Source organism: Danio rerio, chromosome 16, assembly GCF_052040795.2.
Source record: "Danio rerio strain M-AB ecotype USA chromosome 16, GRCz13ab, whole genome shotgun sequence".
Lineage (NCBI taxonomy): Eukaryota > Metazoa > Chordata > Actinopteri > Cypriniformes > Danionidae > Danio > Danio rerio.
Genome location: NC_141036.1, coordinates 24,229,446 through 24,244,554, shown reverse-complemented (window position 1 = coordinate 24,244,554; position 15,109 = coordinate 24,229,446). Strand labels below are relative to the sequence as shown.

The following is a 15,109-nucleotide window of genomic DNA, read 5'->3' as shown; positions in this document are numbered from 1 at the left end:
TTGTCAGGTTGGATGAGGACTGTTAATTTTTAATTGTGGTTAAGTTGGAGCTCTGGCTGTTTTTTAAGGGACCGAGCACCTACGGTGCGTAGGCCCTATTGGAATTGCTCCGTTTCTTGTTATTAATCTTCCGCTTCTTCTTTTTCTGTAGAATGAAACATGATTTTGAGGGTCCAAACACACCCGAAAACTCACAAAACTTTGCACACGCCCCAGAAGTGGCGAAAATTTACGTTATAGGTTTCGGAAGTGGGCATGGGAAGATGACTCGACAGCGCCACCTATGCATTTTTGATGGACTAGCCCCTGAGCTACAATTCACGCACAAAAATTGGCACACACGTCAAACATGCCAATTCCTACAAAAAAAGTATCTGGAGTGAAATCTTAAACCCAACAGGAAGTTAGAAAAGTGGGTAGTATTTTTTACTTACAGCGCCAAAAAAAGTGCCGTTTTTGCCATTACCAGGCGTTGTGTTCTTCTAGGGATTTGATCCGATCAACACCAACATTGGCTTTTGTCATCTAAAGGCCTTGGCAATTTTAAATTGCGAAGATCTAGAGTTTTCATCGAAGAGCGTCCGTGACGGCCTTGCAAACTTTGACGATTCGACACGAAACAGGAAGATGTTATAAGTCAGGCATGCATAATTCAGTCTGTCTAAAAATTTACACATAGATAAAAGTCCTGACCTGAACACGTTTACATGCCAATATCCAGATACAGGTATAGCGGCACTTCCTGGCAACATGAAATGACGTTTTAGTGTAACTCCTCCCACAAATTTAAACATATCAGCACCAAATTTGGGTAGTGTTATCTGAAAGCTCTAGCGATGATATATTGTGAACATCTAGAGTTTTCGCCGAAGGGAGTGTCCAAGGCGGCCAGACAAACCGCAGTGCTTCACCATGGAGCAGGAAGTACTTATAAATCGACCACACAATGTCCGATCTGCCTGAAAATTCACAAGTTCGATAAGATTACTGCCCTGAAGACATCTACATGCCAATATTGAGCCACAGTCATAGCACCACCTACTGACAGAAGGAAGTTTGGCTTATAACTCAACCACACAATGGCAGATCTGCCTGAAACTTCACATGGTTGATAAAATTTCTCTCTTGAAGACATCTACCTGCCAACATTGAGTCACACTTGTAGCGCCACCAGCTGACAGAAGGAAGATTGGCATAAATCTGTGATTTTCTCAAGATTTTTTTAATATATCATCTTAAATTATTATTATTGTTGTTTGCTGTTCTCTGTCAGCGACAGGCAGCTTTTATTTTGTTTGTTTTTTTTGGCCTAATATGCTGCTGTTACACCTTATATAGACTGATTAAGTGTTTGTCTGCCTCTACAAATCAGTACCAGTCCACTGGAATTATTCATTCATTTGTTAATTTTCTTTTCAGCTTAGTCCCTTTATTAATCAGGGGTCGCCACAGCGGAATGAACCAACTTATCCAGCATATGTTTTACGCAGAGGATGCCCTTCCAGCTGCAACCCATTACTAGAAAACACCTATACACTCTCATTCACACACATACACTGCAGGAAATTTGGCTTACCCAATTCATCTATAGTGCATGTCTTTGGACTCCACCCGGAGGAAACACAAGAACACAGGGAGAACATGCAAACTCCACACAAAAATGCCAACTGAACCAGCCAAGGCCCAAATCAGCAACCTTCTTGCTGTGACCCACTGCGCCACCGCACCACCCTCAATCGAAACTATTACAGGTTAACTTCATTTGAAGTGCAGAAACATTTTAAAGACGAACCTAGAAGCTAGTGTGCTCCTGAGCTGTATTTTATATACGAAGAGTTATGCAATGTAATTATTTCAGATTTGTATATATGATACATTTGTGATACATGATAAATGTTTTCAATTCTTTTTTGATATGTCATTATGACAACGTGGAAAAAGTTAATTATAAGAGATAATAACACTGAAATTAAAAATGTAAAGAAAACTAAAGGGTCAGAACAAATACTGAATACGCTCAAAAAATGACATTTGCTGTTTACCCAAACTGCTTTTTTAAATTGAGCTGAAAGAACAGTTTTTAGGGGACAACGTAATTGATTTATGTTCAATTCACTTATATTTGTACAAACTAATAAGTTAACCTAATTCCTTGGACTTGTCCCAACACAAATCGATTGTGTCTATAGTACAGTATTCATAATGAGGAGAGCAAGACTTTTTAAAAGAAATTATTATTATGATGCATTAATTCATTTTTGAGCCTTTTACATGCACTTAAAAATATCCTTGCTGTTTGTTTAAACCTTTTATTTAAAATGAGCTAAAATAAATAACACAATTCTTGACTTTTATAAATGTTAAATTTTAAAAATTAATGATATCATATTTCATATCATTCATAAGATAGGGCTGTTTTTCTCCCTTTTCTCACTTTGTCCTAATCAAGGGAAAGCTGAGGGGGTGTTTTTTTTTTTTTGCCTAACTGTCCAAATGTATCTTTCTTCGTTTCTAAATGCTACCTCCAATGATCCGTCTCCCCTGAAAAGTGTGATGTTTTGTGTATGCTCTGTGGGGTCCAATTTCGCTATACAAAAGTGTAGTGACAATTAAAGGCTTTGATTGATTGATTGATTGATTGATTGATTGATTGATTGATTGATTGATTGATTGATTGATTGATTGATTGATTGATTCAATATTAATAATTATTAAATATTTTTCTCACAATTCATTTAGGAATATTAGGGTCTTTTGTTATGTAACCACTTTATTTTAATTTACCAACATTACTAAGGCAAATAGCTTTAATAGTCAAAAACTAAAATATTTAAACAAATATCTGATCTCTTCATAATAAAATAAACATAAGTGTTAAAGAGACTCTTAAACTTGATAAATAAAGTGTTACAAAGTGTGTGCAATTTCATAATAATTTCAAATAAGGATACATTAAACCTCAAACTTTGTAAACAAAACAAATCATGATAATCAAATCAGAGCTTTCAAGTAAAGGAATCAGCCATCATTATTTAAATACCTACTCAACATTATAAATTGTAAAGTGGGATGACTTTATTACCCCCTATACTAAAAAATTCTTTCAGATGGGGTGCTAATGGTTGGGATGCACAAGAAAAGAACCCGAAAAGCCACTCTAGCGACATCCTTCATTCACAATCTCCACACTGCTGCTATATGACACTCATTTTTGCATGTGTTACAGTTATTTTGACTTGAAGTGATAAGTGCGAATGCGTAGTTTCCTTCACCATTTACAATGAGCTTTGCACTCGCGCACCTCTGGCGTCTCTCACAACTAGGCGACCATTAAGTGTTTTCTCAGAGGATGACAAACGGAGAAACCATTGGTGTCGCTTTGATGCAAGTTTCCAATGTGTGTGTCGTGCAAGTAGCGCGCCTTCATAGGAAATGACAAACGTACACCCTAAGCTTATTGGCATTGCTTCCAAAGTGCGTACTCAGCAGCCATATTTTATTAAAAAAGTGCTTTATAACGAAATTTTATACCGAATCTTTTTTTTAATCGAGATTGTCAATAATGGTCAGTCAATAAATACCAATATCGATTTTATTGACCAGCTCTAGTTCAATCCACTTAAATTTGTAAAAACGAATACGTTAACTTAATTTATTTTGCCCTAACACAAATAGATTGTGTGGAACCCAGCATTTTTTACAGTGTAGTTACAAAACATTTTATTTTTATAAATGTAAATATAAATTTTTATAAATGTATTTAATAAACACTTAAAATTATTTAGAATTTTCTAATTAGAAAACAAATGTTCACAGTTTTATGGCATTTATTAATCGTTGTTATTGTCAAATAAGAAAATACCTTTTTTTAGGTTTGTTTAGTTAGTGCAGTAACAAACTAATGTTCAAAGATTAAAAAAAACCCTTTAAAATGTATTAATAAATGTTGACTTTTGCATTAACCAAGAACACCTGTAGCATTGTTACAAAGAAATGTTTCTTGAGCACCAAATAAGCATATCAGGAATTATCACGTGACATGAGACGAAAGTAATGATGCTAAAAATTCAGATTTGCCATAACAGGAATACTTTATATTTTAAAATATGCATAGAAATACAAGTTGAAAATTCGATTTTGAAAGGCAACAATGGACCACAATATTACAAAATTTAAAAATACATTAAATACATACAAAGTCCTAAGAAATATTAATAATTTATAAAATTATAATAAACATAAACCTAATTCACATTTTGAATTGATCGGATGGGCATCACGGTGGCGCAGGAGGCAGCACGATCGCCTCACAGCAAGTAGGTCAGTGGTTCTAGCCTCGGCTGGGTCAGTTGGCATTTCTGTGTGGAGTTTGCATGTTCTCCACATGAGCGCGTGGGTTTCCTCCGGGTGCTCTGGTTTTCCCCACAGTCCAAAGACATGCAATTGCAATGTAGGTGAATTGGGTAAGCTAAATTGTCTGTAGTGTATGTGTGTGAATGTGAGAGTGTATGGGTGTTTCCCAGTGATGGGTTGTAGCTGAAAGGGCTGCAATAAGCTGCGTAAAACATATGCTGGATAAGTGGTTGGTTCACTCCGCTGTGGTGAACCCTGATTAATAAAGGGACTAAGCTGAAAAGAAAATGAACGAATTGCCTGGATTCAGTATATTACCTGTCCTCCAATTCAGGATTCGTATGCTAGCCTTTCCACACGAGAGAAACACACGGTCCCCACGGGGGCTGAGAACCAGCCTTCCGTTAAGCCCGTCTTCCCCTCCACACCCCGTGACCTCGGGCCCCCAGAGGTGCAGCCTGCGCAGGGGCTCCGGCCCTTCATCGCACACCTCCCACACACACACACTTCCCTCCGCCGAGCCGCTGAACACCAGAGGACCATGGGACTGTGGAGAGAACGGAGAGTAAATGCCACTGTGTTTCCATGACAACTCGTGCCAACTAACAGTATTAAATATGGAAGGAGAGTCACCGCTGTTTGATGCTACAGTATTCAGATTTTACTCACAGCCTCACAAACACTTCTATATGTTGGCCTCTATATTATATTGTCCAGCCCGGATGCATAGCAATAAGTATAAGAATGCAAGTCCAGCGGGGTGTGTAAAATATTTATATGCTAGAGCAGTGTTTCCCAACCCTGTCCCTGGAGGCACAACAACAGTACATAGTTTGAATGTCGCCCTTATCTGACCCATTAACTTCAGGTTTAGAAGTCAGTTGATTCAGGTGTGTTTGATTAGGGAAAATCTGGACTGTTGGTGTGCCTTCTGGAGCAAGGTTGGGAAGCACTGTGCTAGAGAATCAAACATATCCATGAGAAATGCTTCATAAAATGCAGAGTTGACAAAATATTGGGTTTGATGGGAGATCTTATGATTATGTTGACAAGGGTGTGTCAGGGTGTCAATTGAATGCTTTTTTTGGTATAAGTAATTAAATGGAAACAAGAAATGTGGGTCAGATCATGCATGTTTTAATGTGATGCCCTTAGATATCTTCATATGAGGGCTGCTTTTATTAAATATTGATTAAGTAAAATAAGATTAACTACAATTTATTAGAGTCCATGGTTTTCACTACATTCATTCTTCCATGGTGGGGCGCCACGCCAAAATTCTTCCCGCCACGGCTACATTACAGCTTCTCATTCTAAAAAAATGTATTTTTTTAATAGTAAGTGATAATCGCACCAAAACGTATTAAAGGGTAAGCGAATTACAACAGCGCAAACTTTTCAGTAACCGTAGTAGTGCTTTGTGTCATTTGTTTAACCCTTTAAGGTTAAGTGCTGACTGACTGACAGGTGCATGATGCTGAGGCCAGCAAACACGCCGTATAGCCGTTTCACTTTACTTCAGGACACATTAATATCGCTCTGTAGGTTTATTAGGGAGACATTCCTAGCAAATCCAATAAATGCTGGAGACATACTCATTACATAAACGCAGTAATTCACACTTCAGCAGCATTTATTTCAGAGCGCACAAGATCTGTGCGCTCTTGAAGCGGCTTATAATTGAGGGGGTGTGCAAAAAGTTTTGTGCACGAGCAGAGGAAATCAGCACGCAAGCATGCTTTAAGCTATTACAAAAATGCGATCTCGACTTCTAATACTGCTCTCACGACATTTGTCATTGAAATAACGCCACAGGTAGATCTGTGTGAAAAAAAAGGCCTGCCGCCACAGCTGGAAAAAATCCTATAGGAAACACTGGACTCTAATAGATTGAACTAATATAAATACTTAATATGCTTATAAATGTGTAGTTTAAACAAAAATCAAACATAAAAACAAGTTGAGGTTCAAAAGCAAATGCAATGTTCGGTTAATATAACAGTTCATCAAACAGCTAGTTAAATGTGCAGTGGGTAATTGTCTTCAGATACATTTTTTGTTGTGCTGGTTGAAAATCTATTTACATTCTAATAGCAATGATTAAAGTAAATAATTTAAATCTATTTATATGTATTTTTTTATTCTGGGTAAGGTATAAAAATTAAAAAATGTTCATCCAATTAAATACTGTCGGGCCGACAATTCCCATAGTCTGATAATGATTTGTATATCTGTGCATCCGTTCACACAGATCCGCCAATTATATGTGCACACGCATTTACGTTCTCACGAGAGAGTCACAGCAGTAAAAACAAATGCTGAATCAAAACATTTTAAATTTCAGAATCAATATTGGAGTTAGTTTTGCACGCTGGAGGAATGATGACAGCATGGCTGAAGTATTTCTTTTAGAAAGGTAATAAGTTTTCAAACTATTTTAGTCATGCAAAACCTATGTAGATTGTGTTGTTACTAGTGGGTTATATGCACCATAGTGTTGTTCAGCCATTGAAATCTTCCTGCAAGCGACTACTTTCAAGTTCAAGATCCCTTTTACAGCCTCGGTAATGTGTAAATAAAATTTTTATTTAGTTTAACAACAAAACATCACTAAATAGCGCTAAATTCCACCTGGCCTGCTTTACTGAGGTGAAGTTAGTTTCATATTCACATCACATTGGTTAATTTTTAAACAATACCAACCTGTGACATGCTCCCTATATTGTTTACCATGCTACTCTGAATATTTGGTCTGAAATAGCATGTAAGTGTGGCATAGTAATAAGTGTTATTCCTGCAAGCACTAAGCATACAGTAGTCACTACTAAGTGCATGAGAGAATGAGACCAGCGATCCTTGCATGCATGATATATTGTGCATTTTTAGGTTTTGCTTGCTACTAAACTGAAAACGTGCTAAATATAATACAGTTTTTTTTGTTCAGAATTCTAGTATTATAAAGTACTATAAAGTTTTCCAACTGGCAAATTACATGAACTAGTGAGTTGTCTACTGTCAACTCGGTGCCATGGTGCACGTTCGTGTTTCAGGAGGCTTTGGGAGGAACTGTGGTTAGCATTTTGGCAGATCACCTACTGCACCTTTATTATTGAGCAAGTTACATTTTGGACACAATATTGTCTGTTTTTTTCTGTTTTGCAAATAATAAGTTCACAAAAGTTCAAACTAAGCCACCCCAAACATTTGTGCATCTTTCAGCAAAACAGAGATGTCTCTTTCCATCTTGGATTCATTCTTAAAGACAGTCGTTTGCTTCATATGTAAATGAATCAGCCATTTTGAATTAATTGTTCGAATGGAGGATTTAATGAATTGTTCATTGAGATGAGATTGTGCCGGAAGTGCCATAACATACTTATGGTTTTAGGGTCATAGTGACCCATTACTAGGGATGTAAAGATGAACCTGGTTTAAAAAACAATTAAAATAGGTGGTGATTCAAATCAGTTGAAATGCCATACGAATTGCGATGCAGTGGGAGAAGGAGTTTACATTAGTGTATTTCTAAGGAGGACTGACTGTCTTTAGAAAATTTCAAATGGGTTCCGGTTCCGGCGAGTGAGGGAATGGCAGCATAGTGCATCGTCTCCTCCGACGAAGATATTAATAACCCCACTTAAACTTGAGAAAAACCCCTAACTGTTTCAAAATAACCGATAATAGTGGGGCAACAATGGAGACGAAAAAAAAGAGCAGGAAAACCAACACGGAACTTGTGGAAATTGAAGGCAGACAGCAAGTAGGCACCGCTGGAACACATGCGTTAGCACAGCAACACAATGCTAATCGTCAACAGCCTAGTAACCCTGACAACACGTATATCAATCTGGAACGAATCCTGGAGGAAATTCAAGACTTTCGGAAGGACAACAACCGCCAGTTGGATGAAATCAAAACCGAATTAAATAAGACTAATCAAAGAATCAGCCACGCAGAGGATCGTATTGAAGAAACTGAAACCCGATTGCAAAACGTGGAGGAAATCATGCAAAAAATCATCAAAATACAATCGCAATTGGAAAACAAACAAATTGACCAAGAAGGCAGATCAAGAAGAGACAATATAAGGATATACAACGTGCCTGAAGATGCAGAGAAAAACTCTATGGTTGATTTCGTAGAACAACTGTTGCGGGACACTTTGGATTTTCCCCCAGACAGGGAGCTGTATGTAGAAAGAGCCCATCGGGCGCTCGTGCCGAAACCCGGAACGAATGCAAAACCTAGATCGATCATAGTAAAATTCCTCAGATACAGAACGAAAGAAGAAGTGATCCGGAAGGCATGGGCGAAAAAAGAAATCCTCATGGGAGAGCAAAAAATATACTTCGATCATGACTATCCTCCCGCGGTTCTCCAGAAAAGGAAGGATTACTCACAGGTGAAAAAAGTACTTAAAGAAAAGAAGATCCGATTCCAAACTCCATATCCAGCAAGACTACGGGTGTACTATGAGGAAGGGGTTCACACGTACCATACAGCTGAAGAGGCATACACAGACATGGTGAAAAAAGGGTTCCGTGTGGAAAAAACGCCGCAGACAGAATCGTTGATGGAACAACTCAAACACACGTCGTGGGAAACTGTCTCGCATAAAAAGACAAAAGAGAAAACAAATCAACAAGCGACTGACATCCGAGAGCGTCTACAGGCATATAGAAGATAATTTAAGTCTGTCTACGCCATCTGCAACAAATACTTGAATTGGTACATTTTTATGAACCGCAAAACTTGAGATAATTTCTGCTCTTTTTTTTCTCCGTATCGTTCAATAATGTCATATTACGTCGGACACGTGAGGTATGTTTACTTTCATCTCATGTAAATACGGTGAACTGGGGGGCCCTGAATACCACCACAGAAAGAAAGGTCTCCCTCCCACGCTAGATATCATCAGACTGTCCCAGGGTTGTTTGTTTGAGACCCCTAACTTGGAAGCTCAATATGTTCATCAGGTTCTTGTAGTGTTCGTTATTGTTTCGTATATTGTTCTCCAGGGTTATTGTCGTCCTTACTCAAGAGATATTGAAATAGTAAACCAACATAAGTGACGAGACAAAAATAATTTCATTTAATGTTAATGGCCTACTTAATCCAATCAAAAGGAAAAAAATATTGACTAAAATGAAGAAAGAAAATGCCCATATAGTATACTTACAAGAGACACACCTGAATAATTCAGAACATGAAAAACTTAAAAGAATGGGATTTACCCAGATCTATTACTCATCATACCCCACAGGGCACAGGAGAGGGGTTATAATATTGATTTCTCATAAAGTTATTTTTGAAAAAAAATATGAATATGCTGACAAAGAAGGTCGTTTTATTCTGGTTAAGGGGATACTAAATGGAACATATGTTACTTTGTTTAATATTTATGCTCCTCCTAATAGTAAAATTAATCTCTTTCAAAATATATTTCAGACCATAGCCTCTGAAACGCAGGGTATTCTGATCTGTGGGGGTGATCTAAATATACACCTACAACCTGATTTAGACTCCACAAATAAGAAAAGAATTTTTCCCAAACCTATTCTTCGGAAAATTAATGCAATGATGAATGATATTGGCATAATTGATATATGGAGAGACTTGTACCCAAATACAAAAGATTATACACATTTTTCTTCTCCGCATAATACTTACTCAAGGATTGATTATTATCTTATGTTTAAAACAGATAGAGCCAGAGTTACGAGTTGTGATATTGGAACTATAGACATTAGTGATCATGCTCCAGTCTATTTAAAACTACAATTAAATAACAAATACAAAGACACACTATGGAAATTTAACCTAAACCTTCTTAATAATCCATCTTTTAAATTACATCTTAAAAATGAAATTCATACCTATTTAGAAAATAATGATAATGAAGAGGTCACTCCTCCTATACTGTGGGATGCCGCAAAAGCAGTATTAAGAGGGAAAACTATATCATTTGCTTCACGAAACAAGAAACTCCGGCAACAGGAATTAAACAAATTACAGCATCAACTAAAATCATTAGAAAAGGAACACAAGATTAATCAAAACCCAAAAATATTAAAACAAATTAAAAAAGTACAGAATGAAATTAATATGCTATATACTCAAGAGATTGAGAAAAAAATATCATTCTCCAGGCAAAAATATTATGAAAGTGGCCCCAAATTTATGAAAATATTGGCATGGAAATTAAGAAAACAACAAGCAGACCAAACAATATATAGAATCAGAGATCCTGTGACCAATACAATACAAAACAAACAAGAGAATATTCAAACTGTTTTTGAAATGTTTTACAAAAAACTATACTCTAAAATGCCTGAAGATAAAAACAAAGAAATTGACATTTTTCTTGATAAATTGGAACTACCAACACTAACTGATGAACAAAACAAATTATTGACAGCAGAAATAACAGAAACCGAAGTAAAAAAGGCCATTACTAAGCTTAAATGTAACAAATCTCCAGGACCAGATGGATTTACTGGGGAGTGGTATAGGGCATTCCAAAAAGAGATAATACCCATCTTGGCCCGGTCCTTTAATTGGACCCTAAAAAATGCGACTGTTCCACCATCATGGAAAGAAGCAATAATATCTATCATTCCAAAAGAGGACAAAGACAAGTTACAGTGCGGATCATACAGACCTCTATCTGTGTTAAATGTTGATTATAGATTATATACATCAATTATGGCCAGAAGAATGGAAGACCTCATGCCCAATCTGATAAACCAAGACCAATCTGGATTCATCCGACAGCGTCAAACTAATGATAATATTAGACGCACTTTACATGTTATGAACCATATCAGGAGAAATAAGATAACAGCAATGATTTTAAGTTTAGACGCTGAAAAAGCTTTCGATTCTGTCAGCTGGACATATCTTTACAAAGTCTTACACAAATTTGGCTTCCACGAAACTATAATCAAAAGTATACAAGCACTTTATGATACACCAACTGCAAAAATAAAGATCAACGGCCACCTCTCAAACTCATTCACATTGGAAAGAGGCACCAGACAGGGATGCCCGTGGTCCCCTCAATTGTTTGCACTTTATTTGGAACCCCTAGTACAAAGCATAAGACAGAATAAAACAATTCAAGGTATCAATATTAAAGGAGTGGAACACAAGATTGCCTGCTACGCAGATGATGTATTGATTTATTTAAGAAATCCAACCACTTCACTACCCTATCTCATGGAACAGCTCCAAAACTCTGGCCCTATCTCTGGATATAAATTAAACATAGAAAAAACTGAAATAATTACTTATAATTATAATCCCCCTACAAATATTAAAAATGTATACTCATTAAAATGGCATACAAAATCTTTCAAATATTTAGGTATCCATCTAACAAAAAACACAGAAAAAATCCAAAAAATGAACTTCGACCCTATAACTGCTAAAACTAGAGAAGATTTGACCAGATGGAACCTAATCCCCTTTTTTAGCTTTAGTTCGAGGATCGAAACAATTAAGATGAACATTGTACCAAAATTTTTATATTTATTTCAGTGTCTACCTGTAGAAATACCGGAGAAACAATTTATAGAATGGGATAAAATGCTTTCGCGCTTCATTTGGCAGGGAAAAAAGCCGAGAGTACGCTTTAAAACACTGCAGCTGCCGAAAGATAAAGGAGGATGGGCTCTCCCCTCTCTAAAAGACTATTATATAGCAGCACAAATCAGGACTATAGTAAACTGGTGTGACCCACACTATCATGCCCCATGGAAAGATATAGAAAACCTAACATTTAGAAATACGCCTGTTCAAGCCATATTAATAGATGAAAAATTACAAAAATATACAGAACAAATAGAAGACCCATGGACAAAACTTACTTTAAATGTCTGGACATCAGTGATGAAAGAATTTAACCTGCTAAAATACTGTACAGTTCTAAAATGGATCGCTTATGATTCTGATTTCACACCAAACAGATTGGATAACAGATTCAAATTATGGGCAAACAAGGGAATCACTTCCTTCAGTACCATCATTAAAAAGGGAGAAATTTTAAGCTTTCAACAATTAAAGGACAATTTTCTACTTGAAAATCAAGATTTTTATAGGTACCTCCAAGTGCGAAACTATTATGATCAGAAAATAAAAGGAAAACTTGAAGACAATCAGAATCCACTGATAGATATAATTAAAAAAGCTCACACATCAGGTATAAAGTACAAAATAGTCTCTCTGATATACAAGAGTCTGAGAAGTATGAAAACACAATCCACAAATTATATAAAAGAAAAATGGGAGACAGAAAGTGGAACAACATTCACTGATGAAGAGTGGACAAATATATGGGAATTTCAATGGAAATCAACAAGCTCATTAAACTGGAAAGAAAACTGTTGGAAAAACATTATTAGATATTTCAAAACACCAGCACTAACAGCTAAATATACAAATAAGTCTCCAAAATGCTGGCGTAACTGCGGATGCAATAAAGCAAACCATTATCATATCTTTTGGGAATGTATGTATATTCAAGAATACTGGAAAGAAATACAAGAGGCTCTTGAATATATATTTGAAAAAGATATACCTCTAGAAAGTAAATTGTTATATTTTGGCTGTGTGGATCCAGATATGGTAACGGCAGACAATAAATACCTTATGCGTGCTCTCATGGCTGCCAGCAAAAAAGCAATCACACGCAAATGGCTACAACAAGAGCGACCAACCCTTAGTAATTGGATAGACGCAACTATTGAGATTTACACAATGGAAAGAATCACCTTCGTTGTCAACTTAAAGAAAGATATATTCCTGAGAAAATGGAGGAAATGGGTTGAATATATTTTAGTTAGAAGACCTGACTTTATTGCTATAAATGAATAGAAGATGATGCTCTGATAGATAAATATATGCTAATGCATGCACATGTATATGACTACACTTATATTATAATGTGTCCCCATATGTATAATGAAAATGGCCACTTGAGATTACTCTTGAAGGAAATATATTATGACATGTGTTCTAACCCTGGATGTAAATAGTGTTTTAATTTTCATTTATTTTTGATTATTGTATTTTTATTTATCTTTTTCCTATTATTATTATTATTTATTTATTTATCTATTTTTTATTTATTTATTTTATTTTTCCTCTCTTTATGCTGTTTTTCACTTGATAATTTACAAAATCTGAGTACTACTGTGTAGTAAATACACCTGACAATAATGCACATAATTTTTATACCACCTAAGTTCACATACTGAGATACCAATGTACCTTGAAATGCCGTATGATTGTACTCAATTGAATGTTCAAAATAAACATAAAGTTGCAAAAAAAAAAAGAAAATTTCAAATGATATTTTCTGTTAATTAGCCTCTGAGAGATACATATTAAAGTAGTGTTTATAAATGATGTACTGCAATTAATTTGATTTGGTAAATTTCCATTTCGTTATATTTCATTTTCACTAGCAGGTGGGTAGCACTGTCGCTTCACAGCAAGAAGGTTGCTGGTTCAAGCCTCAGCTGAGTTAGTTGGCATTTCTCTGTGGAGTTTGCATGTTCTCCCTGTGTTCACGTAGGTTTCCTCCGGGTGCTCCGGTTTCCCCCACAAGTTCAAAGACATGTTGTTTAGGTGAATTGGGTAGGCTAAATCAACTGTAGTGTATGTTTGTGAATGAGAGTGTTCCCACACAAAGGCATGCACTGCGTAAAACATATGCTGGAGAACTTGGCGGTTCATTCTGCTGTGGCGACCCCCGAATAATAAAGGGACTAAGCCAAAAAAAAATAATTTATTAATTAATTTTCACTAGCCTAATAAGTATGGAGCTAATTATATACCAAAACAATGTGAATTTGAATTGTGTTAATTTGTGTTTAATATTGACAATTGTAATTTAATAAATCTGAATTTGTATTGGCCTTTTAAAATTGTTTTGAATTTAAACTTCTTAACTTGAATTTGAATTTCATAACATGACTATTTGAACATCTGAAATTTAAGACGGAATTTTTTATAGACATATTTTCAAACTTCAGATTTCTTGTGTTCTGAATTCATAGACTGCAGATGTCCAAATTGTAAAAATACAGTTTCGAATTTTCAAGATGAAGAAATTCCGAACATAAAATTCAGATTCAGCAGAAAATAGGTCAGGGGTGATTAACGGGGACAAGTAGACGATCATAGAAAAGTCAAACCTAGCGTTTTAGGCCAATCACTGAGCTGTGTGAGTTTACTGGTGAATGTGAGGCTCAGGAAGAAACAATTCATCTGCTAACTGACTATTGAGGGTCAGCTATTTTCAGTAGCTTGTGTAAAATATATAAATAAAAAATTCTGCCTTAAAAAATTCAGTTGTCTTAAATTTCAGATGTTCAATATTCAAGTTATGGAATTCAAATTCAAATGAAGAAATTCAAATTTAAATTAAGAAATTCAAATTCAAAATTATTTTAGTGGCATATAAAAATTCAGATTTATTAAATTACAGTTAGTTAATATTTTTAATTAACATAATACAAATTTAGACTGTTTTGGAATATTATTAGCTCCATAAATAAAAGGACAACCTTTATGATATAACGTCTACAATCTCGTTTTATTGAAAAAATTGGGAGAAAATCTAATTGCAAAATCAAATTGTGAGTGGATTATTACATCCCTATCCATTACAGCTAGCCAAGTTACAATCATAAAAACACACTCAGCAGAAAAATAATTACTGTTGCCAGAACAAAATAATAAAAAATATAGA

At 35.6% G+C, this 15,109-nt stretch overlaps 1 protein-coding gene across 2 annotated transcripts in view; it reads right to left on the bottom strand.

Annotated features, from left to right (window-relative positions):
• si:ch211-154o6.3 overlaps positions 1-15,109 on the bottom strand; it is a 48,795-nt gene that overhangs the window by 13,422 nt on the left and 20,264 nt on the right. For both annotated transcript variants that reach the window (XM_087286019.1, NM_001045031.1), the window contains 1 exon segment: positions 4,672-4,900. In XM_087286019.1, coding sequence (XP_087142145.1) covers positions 4,672-4,900 — 229 coding nt within the window.